Source organism: Mixophyes fleayi, chromosome 7, assembly GCF_038048845.1.
Source record: "Mixophyes fleayi isolate aMixFle1 chromosome 7, aMixFle1.hap1, whole genome shotgun sequence".
Taxonomy (NCBI): Eukaryota; Metazoa; Chordata; class Amphibia; order Anura; family Limnodynastidae; genus Mixophyes; species Mixophyes fleayi.
Window position 1 is genome coordinate 30,104,104 of NC_134408.1, and position 20,016 is coordinate 30,124,119.

The 20,016-nt window shown below is 40.1% G+C and overlaps 1 protein-coding gene across 4 annotated transcripts in view; it reads left to right on the forward strand.

Annotated features, from left to right (window-relative positions):
- MAD1L1 (mitotic arrest deficient 1 like 1) overlaps window positions 1–20,016 on the forward strand; it is a 528,381-nt gene that overhangs the window by 403,138 nt on the left and 105,227 nt on the right. Inside the window, exon 18 of one of the 4 annotated variants that reach the window (XM_075179557.1) lies at window positions 8,515–8,535. The exons of the other annotated variants lie outside the window; for them this stretch is intronic. Within the exon in view, the coding sequence (XP_075035658.1) occupies window positions 8,515–8,520 (6 nt within the window). The 3' untranslated portion in view covers window positions 8,521–8,535. Of the gene's footprint in view, window positions 1–8,514; window positions 8,536–20,016 lie in introns of those variants that run through there. 4 annotated transcript variants of the gene reach the window in all.

A 20,016-nucleotide genomic window follows, 5' to 3' on the forward strand; every position in this document is an offset into this window, starting at 1 on the left:
GAGCGGAAAGCCTGATAAATTGGATGACCACACTGTTATCAATCCTTGTTTCTAAAAGGCAAGCGGCTAAAGGCACCGATGTTTGATAATGTCACAATATAAGCAGCGTCCCTCATTCACTGTCTCCATATTCTCGTGAAAGGCCAGTGGATGCCTTCTGTGCTAAAAAGGTACCTCACACACATACACACACATACACACACATACACACACATACACACACACATACACACACACATACACACACACACACACACACACACATACACACACACATATATAATATGTTTCTGTGTGTGAGATCTGATACTTTACATATACTGGAGGGTTTTAATCTGTCAGTGCAACAGCACTCATAGAATCGCTGCAACATTTTAATAAATGTTAATATTTTTCGGGTGAATTCTGTCTATGGGGCATATATTTAATTGTTGGCGTCTTCCGACGTGGAAAAAGTATTACCGTTATTACGGTTGATACTAAGCCGGATTTCAGCTCACAGCTCCCTGAGCCGCCAGCTGAAATCCAGCGAGAAAGGTACCGTAATAACTGTATTTATGCGCACTGTTACCGTAATGACGGTAATAGTGTGCGGGCCGTGTTACTTTAGGCAGTAACGCCAACAATTGAATATGCCCCAATATGTCTTGACAGCTGCAATTGTTTTTTTAAACATTCCTTGTACATACGTGGACTTGTTTTTAGAGCAGCTGTTGTGTTTGCCCCCATAGTTGATGCTTTCCTTTTTTGAAAAGATGGTGAGTTTCCCCATCACCCCCCTTACCAAAGGACAAGATTTGCAAGGCAAGGCCTCATTCATGAATCCCACCCCTGTGTTGTAGCCAGCTTTGTTCGGATCAGACATGTAGAGATGTGATGTCATAATGTTCCTTGTTTGGTGTTATGATGAAGGTAATGTAAGAGACAAGTGAGCGCAGACACTAGGGGTTGTCCAAGACTCAGGATTCCCTACAAAGCCACATGTTGGCATTGTACACTGTAACTTGTTGTTTCACCAAAGCCAAAGACCAAAACGTCAACCAAGCTTGCTGTGTAGAATGATTAACCAACTGCATGTGCAATAGCAAAAGTATTTGAAGTTTCAACAGTGTGTTTACTAAACAAAAAGCTCTGTTTTCCAATGATTTCACTGCCAATGCTTTGAAAGATCAGCCAGTACTCTTGTACATTGACGCTGCTTTCTGTCTCTCCAAATAACTTTCCATCTGAGATGACGTTTGACTCACTGAGCTTGTTCTCAAAATTTCAAAACTCTCCAGCTATTATAAGTTTGCTTATTCGCACAGTGGGGAGGGAATGAATAGGAGTTGTAGAGCGACAAAATTTGCTCTTTACAGACAGAGAGAGAATTTATCTAATAAAGCATTTGAGATGTCATGCTGCATGATACATACAGAAGATAATTCATTTCCCATCACCACCGTTTCAATAGAAATTGATAAACATTAAATAGGAAAAAAGCAAAACCTTCTGCAAAGAAGTGGAGACTGATTAAGAACTGTTCAGTAATCTTACTTTCAAAATCATGTGTGCTTTTTAAGTAATATATTCATTATGCATTATTTGTGGCATTTTCCTGATGGAAGCGTGGCATCAATTTAAGACAGCTCCGGTTTCTTCAGACCTAAATCTGTTTTAGAAACAAAGATAATGTTTCCTTGGGAAACAATAACACGTTAAATTGTAGACAATCGCTATGAATTAATATCCATAAGAGCTAAGCCAATCGATTCACTAGACACTAGTGACATCACTGAGTCAGCCATTTTGTGGGCAGTCTATCAAGTCACTAGAAGCCTATTATGACACTTTATTTCTTTATATTTATTTGATTTTGACATTTTGGAAAGAAATTGACTTGTAATTCTAGTTAGATATGATCTGGATGGGGTTAGTATCTCATTTCCTGATGCCATAGCCTCATCCTTATTAGCCACTCTGCTGAATCCATCGAATTGTCAGTAATTAGAGCTGCTGCTTCCACTATTGTTCTATATTGTAGATATCTGAAAATGATGATAATCAGCAACTGTCTTGCAATGCCCTAATAATACTACCCAATGGGGAGCATTTTCCTTAATCTCTTATTATCCACAAACACACAGTTCCAGGCTAGGTTAGTTATGTTAGTTCCACAGTTCAGTCTTCTAGTTTTGCCAAAAGAATAAAAAAAAAAAAAAAAGAATAAAAAAAGTATAATGTCTCTTACACAGTTCCCATCATATCTGCCACATCCACACCAATGGTTTTCACACTTCAGTAGCTCCCGATCCTTATCCACGGAGATATTACTGTCCTCATTGTCCGACCTGGCGTCAACCGTTCATCAGCATCGGGGCAGCTACTAGCTAGCAATAGCAAAGCACATGAGCTCTGCTGACTGGCAGCTTTGTTTCCTTGCTTTTATCTAGTTTATATTGCCTGAAATTAGATTCTTCCAAATTTATTCCAGATAACGTTATAAGAATGTAACACTCTACTATTCATGAGTTTTTAAAGACTTCATGTCAGACAGGCTATGGAAATTTATCAGGGAATATGAAGGCTATAGAAAAGCCATGAAGGACCCGATAAAAGAAAAAGTATATATTAGGTGGTACTTGGTCCCCTATAGCCGTCATAGCCTGTTTCCCCCAAACCTCCAACTTTTGTTGGAGAAACGGTGGAGCAATATCTACATTTATACATATCTGGTTAGAATGCCCACTTTTGTAATAGTTACCGTATAGTTCTAATTCGGAATGCTGGATGATTCGTCAATCTTTCTATTGTCTGATAACGTAAAGAACTTAGTAGGCCTTTATATAAACTCATTATGAATATATGTAATGCTGCCAGACCCTCTATTGCAAATGTTGCAAGCAAACCCCACACCCCCAGCCACCAGAAGGGCATTTCTCTATTGAATGTGGTTTATTCCACGTATACAAAAATCTGAATTACATGTCACCCCAGCTTGTGTTTAAAATGACCCCTACCTGTGGCTTTCTCCTCCTGGCTTTCTATCATCACAAAGACCTGTTTTGGATGAGGTCATTATCTCAGTCATTGCAGAGCATCAAAACTTCTAATACAAAGTATTCAGACCTAACTCTCGCCATAAATAAGGACATATTTTTTTTTTGTAAAAAAAAAATTGTATTATGTATTTAACTTGCTGTACCTGTGTTTCTCTGAAATATGTACATATACTGTACTGTGTCCTTCATTTTTCTTTGAGCTACATGGATTGAAAAATAATTAGACCTGTGTAACATACAGATGTAGAAAAGTTTGATTTTTAACACATGCCATTGAAATGAATGGCCTGCAATGTGCTAAATGTCAGTTTAACGTTTGCTGCATCAGTATAACATGTACATTTTACTGCATATTATGCCAACACTCATGGCTAAGACTTGTACATTTTAGCAGAGGCAGCTTCCTTAGACGTAAGGAGCCTTGTGGCTCAGATCTTGCACTGAACACACAATTTCTCCTCCTGCAAATTACCTCCTTTTTAGCCGTCTTAGATCCATTTTTGACTTCGACCCACAAGACTAATAAACTGGCAGACATGGAACATCATTATGTAGCCACCTAATGAAGACATCAGGAGGTCTCAAGGATGGTCCTTACCTTATCTCACTACACTGATAACCATCTTAGATACAATTCTCCCCTTAAATGGTGATTGAATGACCTGGTCCATTGAATATCTCTCCTTGGCTTCCCTTTGCTGTCAGCTGTCAGAGCTGGGAAAACCTTTTACTTAAGTATTTTATCTAAGCCAATGAAAGCACCATTATAACAAGTGTCAGAAGAGAAGACACACCAACACCAGTTGATTTTATTGAGGATATTACTCTGAGAAGTGTGTACAGTGCCTTGTTGTGTGTTTAGCATGTTAAGTTTTTTATTGTTTTCCTGTGATTTGTTTTTCCACGGCAACCAGAAGACTTAAATAATGTCATCAGTCTTTGGTGTGTGTGTTCCATTTATTGCTACCTATTGACCATTTTAATGGTCTAATCCATTAGACCTAATGAAATTGGCTGGATGGAAAATACTCATTCTCAACTCTACATGAAATATCCCTTTATTTTGAAAAGCGCTTCTTATTATGCTGTTGTGTGGAAGGTGCATTTACTAAGCTGCTTTTCTTACTCTATGTTTACTTGTGATAGCTGCTCGTCCCACGGGCCTCGTGTTCCCAGATGACATATGTGCAGCCCATCTTGGTTCCTACTATCAGCATTAAACCTTGGCGGATCCTAACATTTTCTGCATTCCCTCTCTGTTCCACAGTGCAAAATTATTTCATTAAAAATGTATGGATTAATGAAGGCCGTGGCTAATGTCCCTGATGCTGCCTGGAATTGCAGAGCAATAATGCCCTAGCCTCTAGCTGCAAGGAAAGAATCTGACATTAACTGTACACGCGGGAGCAGTGCAGCTCTTCGGTGAGGCAGGTTCAATTAGTACTTAAATCATCCCTTCTTTCAGCAAAGCCCAGAGGGGCTGTGCACGGAGACTTGTTTACCAGGGAGTGCATAATAGCAGTTCCTCGCCCTTATGGTCTCAAAAGAAAGCAGAACTTTCTATTACAATTCAGGATATGTGGGAGTCTCATCTTCTTATACGTTCCTTAAAGAACCTATTCATAGTTGAAAGACACCGCACTCAAGATGATTTCCACATTCTAACTTTTTTATAAAGACAAAGTCCTTAAGTAACCTAACCCCCCATCATTTTGCAAATGGATCTGAGCGTTCAGGCTCCAGCTGTCCCCACAGGCATTGGTATTGATGCCTATATTGACAAGTGGGCCGATATGGTTATGGATATGGTCCCAATTTGATCAATTCGCCCAATCCTCCTGTTGGCAGGTAATCATTGTCAGCTTGCGTGTGGGGTGACTGTTCTGATCTGCTGATTCTGTCCACTCGACCACTAACTTGTGTGACGAAATTGTAAAAGGATCTAGGCACTCAGGATGAGTGTCAGACATAAGATCATACTTATCGTGTGTTCATTTCAATCACACATCAAGCAGATATACTGACAATTAGATGCTTTCCAGCTGTATTTGCCAGGAACTCTCTTGATCGGTCTTGGCTGTATATGTATGCAATGAAGTTCACCCACTTATGTCACATGACTTTGAAAGTGTTTCATAGTAAACTACAGGACTGTCAGTGGGGAACACAAACTATAGTTACTGAATTTATATGTCATACCACATAATAGTACTGATTTTGTGGAACAAAAATCATGACTATTGGACCACAAGGAAAGGGTGGATTAGGGGCCTAAATTGCCCTAATTTTCCAATCTGGAATGCTTAGAATCATGATACACTTGCAGAGAAACGGCTCCAAAAATAGACTTTGGGACATTTTCTGGTTCCCTGACTAACCCTGCTGCCTGTATTGTTATTTCCAACTCTGAAGGAGCTTTATGGACAACTTTGTTCCATTCCATTGTGCTTCCTTACATGTTTTTTTTCCCAGTAAACAACCAGAATTGACTTGTGCCTCAGAGCTCTATATGTTGTAAGGAAACAATATAAAGTTGTTAGGAAAAGGCGGAAGGCAAACTGCGAGATGTTAGATTTCAGTGGCGAAACTACCATTGGTGTGGCAGATGCAGTGCACCGCGGCCCATGGAGATAATGGGGCCCGCTGCATGCAAGATGCAAAGGTTTGGGGCCCCGATTCCCTCCTCCCCGCACTGGGGCCCACCGCTTGCTAGCTCCGCTTCTGGTTAGATTGTTTATAATATGTGGATCTTTCAAATATTTATTTTCAATATTTGTCTTTAGTGTTCTTATATTATGAAAATATCAACCGGTGTCTCCTTCATTAATCACCACACATAGGGAACTGACTTAAAGGGGAACTCCAGCTAGAGTCCAGTTGATCTTCCTGACAGATTTGTTTATACTCGTTGTCCTGGGGTACAACATCAGATGAGCTCAATACTGTGCATTGGAAGCAATTGTCCTATCGCCTGAAAAACAACATTTATCTGAAGGCGGAGTTGCTGTTTGAAGTCCATGTGAATGTTCACCTATTTATGCTGCAACACAATAAACTGTTTCCTGTAACTCTTAATCCCTCATTAAACTGTGGTGCATCTACCCCTGCTTTCTCCTCCCTGCTGATGTCCTCATCTATCATTTATTTGTATCTTGTATAATTGTTAGATACAAACCTGTGTCCCTTTATATATTCCTTACCCCTACCCTCCCCCCTTTTTTAATGCTGCAGTATATTGCTTTGAACCTTCTTCCCAGGAATTTAGCCAGAAAATAAAAGATGAAGCAGAAAGGCATTCATCATCAGACGACCCGTCGGCGGTATTTTGGCAATCCGCCTCTTAACAGTAATCAAACCACCTCACTGTCCAGCCAGCCAACACTGTGCAGAGTAATAAAAGCAGAGGTTTTTTTTCCAGTCTTCGTCTGGTTTGTTACGCTAATATCTGAACAAACAGTCACATCTGTGAACTTCTGCATTAAATGGTTCATTATTAGGATATACTTTAAATGTCGACCGTTAACAATTGGATGAGGAATAAGCGACCGTTCATTAAACCAAGTTAATACAATGTATGTGTAAGAAGAGACATGATACCAGGGGCTAGATTTACTAAGCTGCAGGTTTGAAAAAGTGGGGATGTTGCCTATAGCAACCAATCAGATTCTAGCTGTCATTTTGTAGAAGGTACTAAATAAATGAAAGCTAGAATCTGATTGGTTGCTGTAGGCAACATCCCCACTTTTTCAAACCCGCAGCTTAGTAAATCTAGTCCCAAGTGTGAACTTGCTGTACAATGTTGTTTACCTCAACACATGTCAAATGGTGCACGCCCCACGTGGCACGTGCTGTCTGCGAGGGAGAGAAGGGTGGACACACAGAGGGGGAGGAACAGATCAGGATGACCCGTGGCCTTGCGCAGTAATGTGGCTAAATGGTGCCACGTTTACACTAAATTTTCATTTTGTTGAGTTTCAGGGCTTTTTCTCTATTAAACCTTTGTATATTATATTATGAAATGTTGCGTAGCTGACTATGCAACAGGGTGTACAAGTAATTGCATGTTATTTTCTGTTGGATTAGGACAATCCTGGTCAGCATTGACTGGTTGGCTGGCAGTAGCTATCTATGCTCTGCACGGTACAATCTGACACCTTCTCTGGTGTCTAATGGTAACTCACACAGGGATTGTTCCATGTTCTGACCCGTATAGAAATACTGTTATGAAAAAAATGGGAGTTCTTCTTTTGTGTGTGGTGAGCAAATACAGGTATTATATATACTCCTCTAAGCTGAAGATATAGAGACCATTCAGTTATATTCTCTATGGTAGATATAAACTTTACTTGTTTTAAAAAAGGCTATAAATAAATAAACAAATACAAAAAAACACAAAAAAAACATATAAACCAATATCAATTTAACATGCAAACAGATAAGTATGAAGCAACCACATCCTATAATGACATAGTGTGTTAATTAATGCACCGACGTATGTGCTGCCAATGTGTCTACAGGTAAAAATAATAGTGATGGTTCTTCTGAGGTCTGTTGGTTACTTGGTGCAGCAACGAATAAGGTAACATCAGTCACAGGAGGAAAAAAATATGTCGATACACGATGTCATTATATAATACTATTGCTTTATACTTATCTGTTTGCGACTTCTTGCGCGTTATTTTGATATTTGGTGTAAACTTTATATATTTTTTTTATATCTGTTTTGTTTACTGCCTTTTTAAAACAAGTAAAGTTTATTTTTACCATATAAAATAACTGGCCTGACTTCTCTTTAGTTTTCTTCAGTTTAGCGGAGTATATAAATACCTGTATTAGCTCAATATAGGGCAATTTGTGCCAAGGCACACTAATATATATATATATATAAGAGATTTTAAAGTGAAAAATCCACTAGACCTGAGACAGTACTCTGACCTGTACAGATTCCACTTTATACATTACCAAAAGAGTTATTTTTCCGTTAACCTGAGTTTTTCCTATTTTATAGACCTTTCTTACAGACATGTCCAAACTCCATTTAATTCTATTCTCGTTATTTGTTGATGGGTACAGGGACACTGTTAGCAAACAGGCCCCTATATACGAGCTTTGAAATTTTACATGAAGTAAATTTGATTAATTTCAGTGATAGGATACATCTGCCCTATAAAGAATCCGTATAAAGCGCAGCAGGGATGTAACAAAACATTTGTGGGCCCCAAAGCAAAGTTTGTGATGTCCCCCGTGTACCACCCATTTGCCTCTGAAGTTCACAATGTTCTTTATGAAGTAGAATAGGCCAGAATACAAGGCTCTTAGAGCTAGATTTATCAAACCTTCTAAAATGGAGAAGTGGACATGTTCCTCGTAGCAACCAATTAGCTTCCAGTTATCATTTTCTAGAATGTGCCTAATAAATGATTGCCAGACTCTGATCGGTTGTTATGAGCAACACTTCTGCTTTCCCTTTTAGGATTGATTAATCTACCCCTTCGTCTCACCTGGAGATCCTCCTGATAACAGCACAGTTCACATCCAGCGAGGAAGGAATACGGCAGAAAATAGCTCTTTCTTTTGCAAAGTTCTTTGCTTTTTAATGTGGCTTCTGCGGTCTTTTGTGATGGGATTGGCACTTTTAAATCTGTAATTGGTTACTCCTGTAAAAACCTGACCACCACTGTTTGCCTCTCTTGCGTTATTGTAACACAAGTCCGTAATTCCAGCTAAGGGGGATGTAAGAGCTTATGCAAGGTACTGGCTCTCAGATAGGTACAGATGTATTTGATAGTGCTCTGCATGTTGACAGAACCAATTATGTCCTGTTAAAGTATAACGAGAGCTGCCTATTGCTAAAACACTTTCTCTAGTGTCGTTTCTTCTTGTTTTATTTCACATCATCCATTCTCTCTGCACTGCAGGACACACAAAGGAAATAAAGCTTGGTTTAACTCTACTGCTACAAGCCTGTGCCGACGTATCCTCAACAGTTCCAGCATCCCCTGTATAGCTTCATTCCCCTCCGTTCTCCACCCTTATAGAGATCTTTACTTACACGTTCTGTTATCCTAAATAGGAATTGATGATGGTGGGGTTAAATAGCAGGCTGAAGTGTGCCAGATAATGCAAAGGTTGATATTAGAGGACAAACCATTATCTATAATAAAGTAAACCCAGGCTCTTACATAGTTAAATTTGATTTTTTAATTTTTAGTCTTTTTTTATTATTATTATTACTTGAAAACAATAAAAAGAAAAACATTTGTATGTTGTAATATCTCATAGACGTAGCATATACTCTGGTTCTGGGCATAGAGGGTGGCACATCCATAGTCAAACACTGTTCTGGTACCCAGGCCTACACATTGAACCTTAACCCTAACAATTCCTGGAATCCATAACCAAAGTGTGTATGTGCCACCTCTAAAATGTGTTCTGTATATAGGAAACCAGTGATCCGTCCCATTAAACATCTGATGGCTCTCTCGTGGCTATAGATTGGGATTATTGGTTGTTATGTGTCCATACACCATACTTGCCTACTTTGGGACCTGTCCAAAGGAGGGAAGGAACAAGTGCTTGGGAAGTGATAAAACAACTTGCATCATCACAGCCCCGCTCCTGCTGCGTAATGCCTCAGTTCGAGTGATCGTTCAGGTTCAGCTGGGGGACGGGACAGGAAGACGAAATCACCATGCCCCGCCCACTTCGCAGGCAGTGAGGGCGTTCTCGTGCAGCCACGTCCAAGTCGGATTCTGGCGCACGCAGAAGTGCGCTGCTTTTCTGCCGTATCTCTTGCTCCAGCTAGAGGTCTAGTCTGACTGCTGATTACTAGAGCTGACGGCTTAGTATGAATGCAAAAACATGTTTGCAATAGGGAGTAATTGTAAAAATGTCTGCTATGTACAGTAGGCATTAAGAACACCTTAATAAATATTTTTCAAGAATTAAAAAACAAACAAAAAACCTTTTTGTTTTTTTAATTTCTATGTATGATCATAAATTACTATATTATTGTTAGATAACAATTGCGTAATATATTTTATTCTGCGTTTTCTTTTGAGATGTTATATTCCACCATAGGTATTGTACATAACCTGCAGTGTCTGGTCTAGTAGAGCATAGCAAACCTACTCCTGTAGTCATCAACACACGTATCTTCAGATCAGTTCTTTGTTGACTTTGGGAGAACGCAGAACCGATTTGCTTGTGCTTTAAAACAAACGCACAATGCACTCAGTATGCGTGCCTTATTCACTGGTGAACGGATTAGGTCTGCTAGGATCTCAATGCAATGATACAGATCCAATCTATTGTCACATACAGCTGCCGTTATCTAAAGGCACCCACCCTTTGAAATATAAATAAAAACAGATTGATCCAACGCTTTATATTAGAACTATTGTAAATAGCACACTGTGATTCATTGGTGTAATTATATTGTAGTATACAGATGTGTATTGTATCACATACTAACATGTACACTATAGTGATTGCAATAGTAAATGACTGTCCGTGTTATTCCAAGTGACATTTTCAAGTAAATAAGATCTAAATTGACAACATAAAGGCATCTTTATTTTGCAGTATACTACATTCAAGGGCAATTCTAGCACTGTCTCTCATTAAACAACCACAACACTTGGTTAACAAACCATTAATTCAATCCTGAGTTATATGTTCTGTTTGCAAACAATATGCAGATTTCAGATATGTTCCCTGCAGTGGTAAATATAACCATAGACCCTGATGTGGCATTGAGGGGAATACATTAGTGTTAATAGTCCTAGTCCCGAAAAGGTAGCTCAGTCTCTATCCAGTTGTCCAAGATTTTGCAAGTTGGAGAGATACGTCTATTATTGCATTGTTACAATCAGAAGGCAAAGTTTCAACTGCAGCAATCGATATTCCACAATGGCACTCACAATATCTTTTATAAACCCTTAAGCCCGTGGATATCACACTCTGTTCTTGAGTTTCAAAATCCTGCAACTTACCTTGAGTCCTCCATCATCAGCTTGTGCGTGAAAAGAAAAAAGTGAAAATATATATATATATATATATATATATATAGTATAAAATACTATATTAACAGCAGTATCAATACTTTGCTTTTACCAAATGGTGATATTTCCAGCAGGGCTACAGTCCTATAACTGATTGTTAGTTTTCCGTGTGCACGTTCAATCCGCCTGTGTTGCAGTGTGTGGCTGATAACTGTCCAGTAGATGCCTGTAAACTCACAATGGTACAGTGACAACCCATGAATTATTGAAGCTAAGAAAGTCCACCTGACGTCTACACACACAGTCAGCCGTTTGGGGAATCAACCAGTCAATCCACTAAGGACCAGTGGCATCAGTAGCCTAGTGGTTAGCACTTCTGCCTCACAGCACTGGGGTCATGAGTTCAATTCCCGACCATGGCCTTATCTGTGTGGAGTTTGTATGTTCTCCCTGTGTTTGCGTGGGTTTCCTCCGGGTGCTCCGGTTTCCTCCCACACTCCAAAAACATACAGGTAGGTTAATTGGCTGCTATCAAAATTGACACTAGTCTCTCCCTCTCTGTCTATCTGTGTATGAGTGTGTGCCTATATTAGGGAATTTAGACTGTAAGCTCCAATGGGTCAGGGACTGATGTGAATGAGTTCTCTGTACAGCGCTGCGGAATTAGTGGCGCTATATAAATAAATGATGATGATCAGTTAGGTATGCCATGCTGTAGTGGTATCACAGGTCCCTAGTGGCCCACGCTGACTGCCCCCACTTTAATCTTTAGGAGATCCCTTCCTCCTGCCAGTTATTTTTCACTTTCTCCTTCCTAAACCCAGCATTGTAGCAGATCAATACTTATAAAAAAAAAATAAGTGAGTGAAATTGCAGCTTTAATAGCCAAGGGTCTCATAAACGGCTGTTCTCAGCTATCAGTGCACTCATGTACAATAGGACCAGTCTATCCCTCTGCTATTCTTCTAATATTAATTCGTTAACATCTTGTTGTAAATCCATTTCTCCCTCCCCTATTAAAGCAGTTCATTGGAAAAAAAATCAGCCAATCCATCTCCACCCACACTCTGCACATTTAGGAAATCATAAAGAACAAGGCGTAATGGTTGAATGTACATGAGAAAAGCAGTAATCACTTGTCTTACTAAGAAATGAGAGTAGAACGTTAGGCATGTCAAATATATGTGACAGCGAACACCCCTAAGGAAATAGAGGAGTCAACTGTCTATTCTTATGTGTAATAGAATGCATACAGTATAATATATACAGTACATAGTTTCGGTTCCTACCAGATTTATACATTACAATTTCATTCCCGATTGCTCCATTTGACAGTTATAAGAAGTGGAATAGGATGACCTAGCTCAATCCCTGAGCCAGTTCATGGTAATCATGGGCAAGAAATTGTATCCCTGTGCGCTAAAAATGGGACTAATGAAGTTTTGTGGATCAAGGAGTCAAATATAATTTGTACATTTTGGGTGTTTTTAAAAGTATGAGCTGAATGGGGAGCTGCGCCAGCTGTAAATATTGCGCAGGTTTGCTTCACAGCATTGTTTTTATCATCCCACAATCACTTGTTTGTATCAGTCACTTTTAGGACTGAAAATTTCTTTCCATTTTTTTTTTAATAAACAAAATGCTAACAGTGTAAAAACATAATTCTACTGCCCCCACCATGTGGAACTATAGTTAGAGGAATTTGCAAGTTATCATTCTGTTTCGTTGTTTTTTTTAGTCCTTTATATGCTCTCAATATATATCTGAGTAAAGGTCAAACGAATGTCACGTACACACTGCTGTCTAAATGACCACTTTTATATAAAGTGCCACTGTAACGTTGTCCCTTGGTTGAAGTTAGAACCAACAGGTTTCGGGCGAGGACAAATGCCCACTCTGTCCTCCCTAAACAACGTCAAGCTCAGTTCGTTTCAAGTCTTTTGTTTGTGTTTAATTGCAGAGCTTCATATTAGCCCACGAGCCCTAAGTTTCCACCAAAATCTTTAACTTACAGTTCTTATTTTTTTCCCATATTTGACATCTGAGACACTCAAATATACTGGATACGCGAGATAGGTTCTTATAACTGTTCAAGTGCACTTAGGAACAAAATGATGGAGTGGATTTTAGGCTAGACAAACCTGATGTCACAGGTAGTGATATTTATTGGCTTTCAGTTTCTTCAAAACTCTTTCCATTCTAAAGTCTCCAATCCTTTAAAAATCACAAGATCTCTTTTGATGATTCATGAAATAGGGGTTTGTGACCCTAAAGATGAAGATTACAGTCTCTGAAGCTCAGAAACTGAGTCGTTTAACAAGCTGCATGAAATATGGCTTTCCTAGAAGGGACTTCTACTTGTTACATGTTGTGTGATGGAATACCACAGTGTCACATCAACAGATTTTATTGGCTGTTTGCGAGAGTTATGAGTGACACGTCCTAAGTGGTAAAATTGAAAAATGCTTTCTGAAGGTTAGTTTCTCTTTATTCTGTACAGCAGAATGTTCTCTGTATTCCATTGGACGTATTTGTATACGCTCAACCCTGTTTCTTATAATGTACCATTCCACAACTCATTTTTTATTTTCATTCTTGTGTGTATAGTTCCATATCTCATTATGTTGTTAAACTGAGTCATAGAGATCATTTGGAGAACATGATACACATATAGGGACCTTGACTGATCACTTAGTTTGTATGTTATGGCCATTAACTGGACAAAGTATGCAATTGCACCATAATATCATTGGCTTATTTATATTTTTGGTGATGACAGCAGATTCTTTTCATAGACTTTAATGGAAAGCAAGTCAATTGGTTTTATATAGAATTATTCCCTACTTACTAATGATTGTTCAATATAAGAAACGTGCACTGATCACCATCTCAGCAGCGCCACCTAGCCGGTGTACTGCGATATATCACTAGTGTATTGGATAGCACAGACGTGTGTTATCCAAATGGATGTGGAATACATGGTTAAATGTTGTTATATGATAGAGTAAGTCTGCTCCAGTTAATGAAAGAATTTCTGTAGAAGTGGAGGCATACCCTGTGATAAACGTTTTGTTTAGTTTTTTCAATCTAACCAATTAATTACTGTAGCTCCATGTATAGAATGGCGTTAATATGCCATTTCCTACTCCATATGTGCAGAGTTTCTCGTACATAATGTGCAGTGGTGGGTTAATGTACAATGGGAACCCCTGCTCATTGTTCGAATGTGTCACCTGCCACTCTACTAGCTGTCTTGATTGGAATCTCTGCTCATTGTTCGAATGTGTCACCTGCCTCTCTACTAACTGTCTTGATTGGAACCCCTGCTCATTGTTCGAATGTGTCACCTGCCTATCTACAAGCTGTCTGGATTGGAACCCCTGCTAATTGTTCGAATGTGTCACCTGCCTCTCTACTAGCTGTCTTGATTGGAACCCCTGCTCATTGTTCGAATGTGTCACCTGCCTCTCTACTAGCTGTCTGGATTGGAACCCTTGCTCACTGTTAGCATATGTGCCACCTGTCTCTCTACAATCTGATTCGCTGTCACTAATGCCCAGGAGCTCTGTCGAAAGAGAGGACTCTCCTGTATCTCGACGTTGGCGATCAAGTAAGTCTGGCTCCACCGCTGGGCACCTCTTTACAGGAACCTGCGCATGCTTCAGTACCCTGTGTGTCAGCCAGTGGAAGTCATTGTGACTGATACATGTGTGTGTAATTGGAGATTACAAATAAAATCTGGCTTGTTTGCAGCTTTTGATGCCTAGCAATGTGCTCACCTGCAATAGAGGCTATGGAGATTTCACATGGACAAGCCTGAATAGAAAGCATAAACTATAAATACTGTACATTAACCTCACTCTTCCTAACCTCATTTGACCAAAGACTGTTTGTTTTTATTAAACCCCTTTTTAAATGTTAAAAGTCAACAGTGTGTTGCTACCCAGCGATGTGAAAATAATTAGGGGGACTGCTTTAAGCTGTGTACGGTATAGCACATGTAAACAGCTGTCATATTGAATCTGATATGCCACACTCACATATAGCATCTTTGTTTTTCCCACCGACGACAGCTGAATAGTAAAGTCTGTTCAGAATGTGGGGGCGGAAAGTTTACTCTCATGGATAAATGTGATTTATTTCTGGAAGAAATTTATTCTGTTGAATCTAGAACGTTATTCAAGTGTTTTGAATGACAGTATAACCAGTTTGCTGGCAGGGGGCTTTGTAGTGCACTACGCTGGAATGCAAGGGTTAACGGTGGCACAGTAACCCTGGCACGGCCTGACCGCACAGCATTTTGTGTTTGCATTAGTGTAGAGCCATTGTCTTCCTTTGTTGATCTGTCTGTATGGTGGTTATGATCTTCCATACTTACCAACTATGTAGTGTTGCCCTCCGGGAAATCCCGGAATGGGGGGTGAAGTGGGAAAGAGGAAGGGAGCTGGGCGTGGCTGATTGTGTCGTTTTAGCCCCCAGCCCCACAATGACGTGAAAGCGCCATTTTGCCGAAGGGAGGGGGGATTTACCCCGAATCGCATCATGGAGGTTCCCATTCTGTCCACTTCACTAGAAAGTGAGCAGGATGTGGAAGAATTACCTGCTCTCCCGGAAGACCTACCCGGAATTTGGGAGTCTTTTGGATATTCCAGGAGAGTGGGCAAGTATCAATTTACAGCCAGTCAGTGACTATAGTAGCATTGTACGAAGCACTATTTTCAGTACAAACACCTCAATTGAAAAATGAGAACACTTTAGGCCTTGATTGATATCCGGGAGACTCCCAAATTCCTCGCAGGGGGCAGGGCCAAAATTATATGATTCGTGGTATCCTGCCCTCTAACCACTTGTAAATCAACTCCCTTCCAGGATATCTAAAGTTGGCAAGTATGACTTACCTAGGTAAATTTCATTTGTAACAGTGCCAAAGAAGCGCCCGTCTGACCAAACTCTTGCTGTAAACACAAAACACCTTTTGCATTAAATCCACATGACGTATTTATCTACACAATAAACAGGCCTCCATCCCCGCAGGTGTGACACTCCTCACTATGGAAGAATTCCATCATCCAATGCATGAGTCATTTTCAGCAAAGTATAGTAAAGAGAGCAAGGAAATTCTTATTGTGTATTAAATTATTTTAATTAAAAAAATCCTCCCCCAGTCATATACGTGCCTGCGCTTAGAACAGTAAATGTGCCGTATAGAGAAATATAGTACATTTGGTTATAAATTCTTTACTAGAACAGATTGCACAGATTACCAGTTGGGTCTTTATATAGTACAAGACTCAATGGAAATTGTCAGTGGTTGCTTAATTGCCCATTTTGCAGCAAATAAAGTATCCTGTGTAGACTTATATTGCCAGCCATGATACCAGTTCGTAAGAAAGTTAAATAGTATATATATTTTTGTTATAGACCGTAATAAAGCCAAAGGCAAGGGTCTATTCACATCCATATGTTTTATATATGTACAATAAAACAAACAATTCCCTATATCTCTGTTCCCAAGTCCATACAGCCGCCTGTACACAGTACAGTGTGTTTTATAGAATTGTAATCGAAATCCATGGTGAATGTTTACTTGGTTTTTATACCTAAAGTGTCAAGTGTGATCAGACCCAGACTCTGCTATTCAGAATAAAGATTTTCTGGTGGGAGGAGTGGACCGAATTTCTTTCTTTATATATTCTTGATTGCCCAGGTAACGTGACACAGTTATATTTGCTGCAAAGACATCAATGTGTTTTTCAAGTAGATTTGGTAGTGTAGCCCATCTAAAGGCAGCTTTATGTTGCCCACAGTGGCTGTAGAGGTGTGATGGGGCCTAGCTATGCCTGCCAGGGTACTTCTGTTCTATAAGCTGTGAGAGTGTTTTAGAAGCTTGTAATTGCCTGGGGGTAAGTGTATTAAGCTGTGTGCCTCACTGAAGTAGCTTTGGGCTGATGGAGAAGGTTACATTATCCCACAGATCTGGTAGAAGCATTGTTGGGGAAAAGGAGAGCCCTACATGGTCAGGCTGCCCTCTCAGAAGGCATATCCAGATTGTGTTTATTTTTGAGGGAGCTGCATTTACAATAGTACATTAGAGAGATTTTGAAAATGTACCAATATACACACTGCTTGGTAACCCTACTGATGCACCTGTCAACCAGAGTTTGTATATATTCATTTACTATCTCATCTAGACCACAAGTTCCGCCAGGGCCGTCTTTCCCATTGGGCACAATGGGCAGGTGCCCGGGGGCCCTGCAGCCCAGTGGGGGCCCGTCAGAGGAAGCAAAAAACAAAACAACCTGGAAAAAAACCAAGAGACAATACTTACCTTGCGGTCAGCTGGCGATCCGGCTCCCTCCATGGTCTCCTCCTCCGTGCGGCGCTGGCAGTGCATGTCGGGCGTGACGTCATCACGCCCGCCCGACATCCATTGCGGAGCGCAACGGAGGAGGAGACGATGGAGGGAGCCGGATCGCCAGCTGACCGCAAGGTAAGTATTGTCTCTTGTTTTTTTTCCAGGTTTTTTTGTTTTTTGTTTCCTCCGACGGGCCCCCCTGGGCTGCAGGGCCCATATATATAATAATTTTTTATTTTTTTTGGGTATATATAGGGACCCCGGTGCACTGCTGTGCCCGGCGGCCCAAGATGTTCTTAAGAGGGCCCTGAGTTCCACCACATTGTGCTTAAAACTACTAGAACTGTGGATGTTGTTTTATGCCACCAATGGTGTTAAACTCTGGGTGAGCAGACTGGGAAGGGAGGTAGGTTACATTGCATATAGCCCATATATTGGGCTATACCTTTCTGTCTGTCTGTATTACATAGTGTTATTACCGTGTTTGTTCCCAATTGTGAAGCGCTACGGAATTTGCTAACGCTATATAAATAATTGTTGATGATGGCACCAGGTCCATGGACATACATGGAAAAGATGTTTTATCGATCGCTTTAAATGGTGTTAAATGGCCAGCCACGTCAACTAATTTATGTAACGCCTGTCCCATCAGTTAGTATAAGGCAAATTAATTCAGTAAACGGTTAAGTAGAAAAGTGAAGATGGCGGCCTATACATTTGTTATCTGGTCACATCAAGCAATGTTAATGCTTCTAGTAGCAATAATTCGGACATTGTGTGAAAGTGGAAATGTGCAGGGAGCAGAAAGTAAAATACTGTAAAGGGCCTACCTAAATCTGATTACAGGGGCCCAAGGATATTCCAAAGTTGTTTCAGGGGTACCTCACAGATCATGTTCACTAAATCCACATTTATATACTTCATAAAGATATAATGGGGATGGTCTAGAGCAGGGGTCAGGGAACTTTTTTACCTTTTACCCCAAAATATATTTAGATACGCCGATGTTACCCCCTTGATTTGAAAGGAAGGAAATCCTATATTATTATTGGAATTCAAAATTTTATTGAATCTATTAAAAAAAAAATTTGAAAGCTTCAACTTAAAAACTTCAGGTTTTGGAGAAATGATGATGCTTCATTTTTGATACGAGAACATCAATATTGGGGCATTTTGCTGTCAGAGCAATTTGGATACAGTCTTCAGCGTCCAATCGATTTCCCTGCTTTGTTTTTATGTTCGTTAGACTGGAAAATCCTTGTTCGCAAAGGTAGGTTGTTGCAAAAGGCAGCAACTTTTTGACTGCCTCCTCATGTGCAATTTTGAATGCCTTTGCAGCTGTTGACATCCAAAAATATGACAGATCTGCTTTGTTTTCAAATGCAATACGTGCTTTATTATTGCATCGAAGCTCAAGAAGTGCCTCTGCCAACCCTTAAGGCTCTTCTGGTACAACAACAATTTCACATTTAAAGGGGTCTAGAATCCAAGTGACACATGTAAATCATGTAAATTAAGTATTTTTCCCTTTTAGTTTTTGGTACCACAGGTCAGGGGCGCACGGAGGATTGTCGGGGGGGGGTTTCTCCCCACCGACCCGAAAAAAAACCAAAAACGCAGCAGTTTCGTTTCGCCAGCGCTGTCCTAAACAGCAGCCACGGCGCTGTCTAAGAAGCGTCTGCGGCGGTGCTGTATACAATATAGCACCGCCGCGGACGCTTCTTTGACAGCGCCGCGGCTGCTGTATAGGACAGTGGCCACTTATTTAGCGCAGGGGGGTTTCTAGAGACTCAGAAACCCCCCCTCCCCCCCCCTGCGTGCGCCACTGCAGGTATATACACTGGTAAATGGCAATACTAAACCCAATTACAATGATAAGTTTGAAACCTATTCCACGTTTCCAAAAAACGACCTTGGTGTTCTAACATTTCAGTCAGCATAGAAGAATTGGCTGTGTTTGCGTATAGGTTACCTTCCACTCAACGAGTGAACAGATTTAAGTGTTCGTTCTCTCGTTGCCTCCTTGCAGAAGCATAGAACTTTCACACTGTCTGCCGACTTCACAGGCAACTTCATATAGTTCTTAAATAGGAGTTACCTTGCAGGGAGAAGCCTGGCAGTATGCCAAAAAAACCCAAACCATAAGGACATCCACAGATTGTTGAAGCTCCCTATGTCTCTGAGGGACTTAAATTTTAATCATTGAATTAATTTTACAGGAACCAGAGCACTTTTTTATTTTATTTTCTTCTACTGCCAGCTGCCATTAATAACGAATGCAGATAATAATAACATGAAAAAGGGGAAGGTTAGCAAATGCTGTTTGGACACACTTTTAGAAAAATGGAGAAATGTTGTCATTCGTGTTAAAACTAAATATTTTACTTTATAGAAATGGTGTTGCAGTGTAGGCAAATGATGGTAGATGTTGCAAATAAATCATTCATAACTTACAGAGATGAACATCCAAACTGGGGAAGGGGAGATGTTACATTAAATAAAGTTAAATATTTTACACACAAACATTCTAAATGCGCTGCTTACCGGGAAGGAGGGAGCAGCGTATTTAGAATGTTCATGTGTAACTGGTTTGCACAATGCATAGTTATTTTACCTG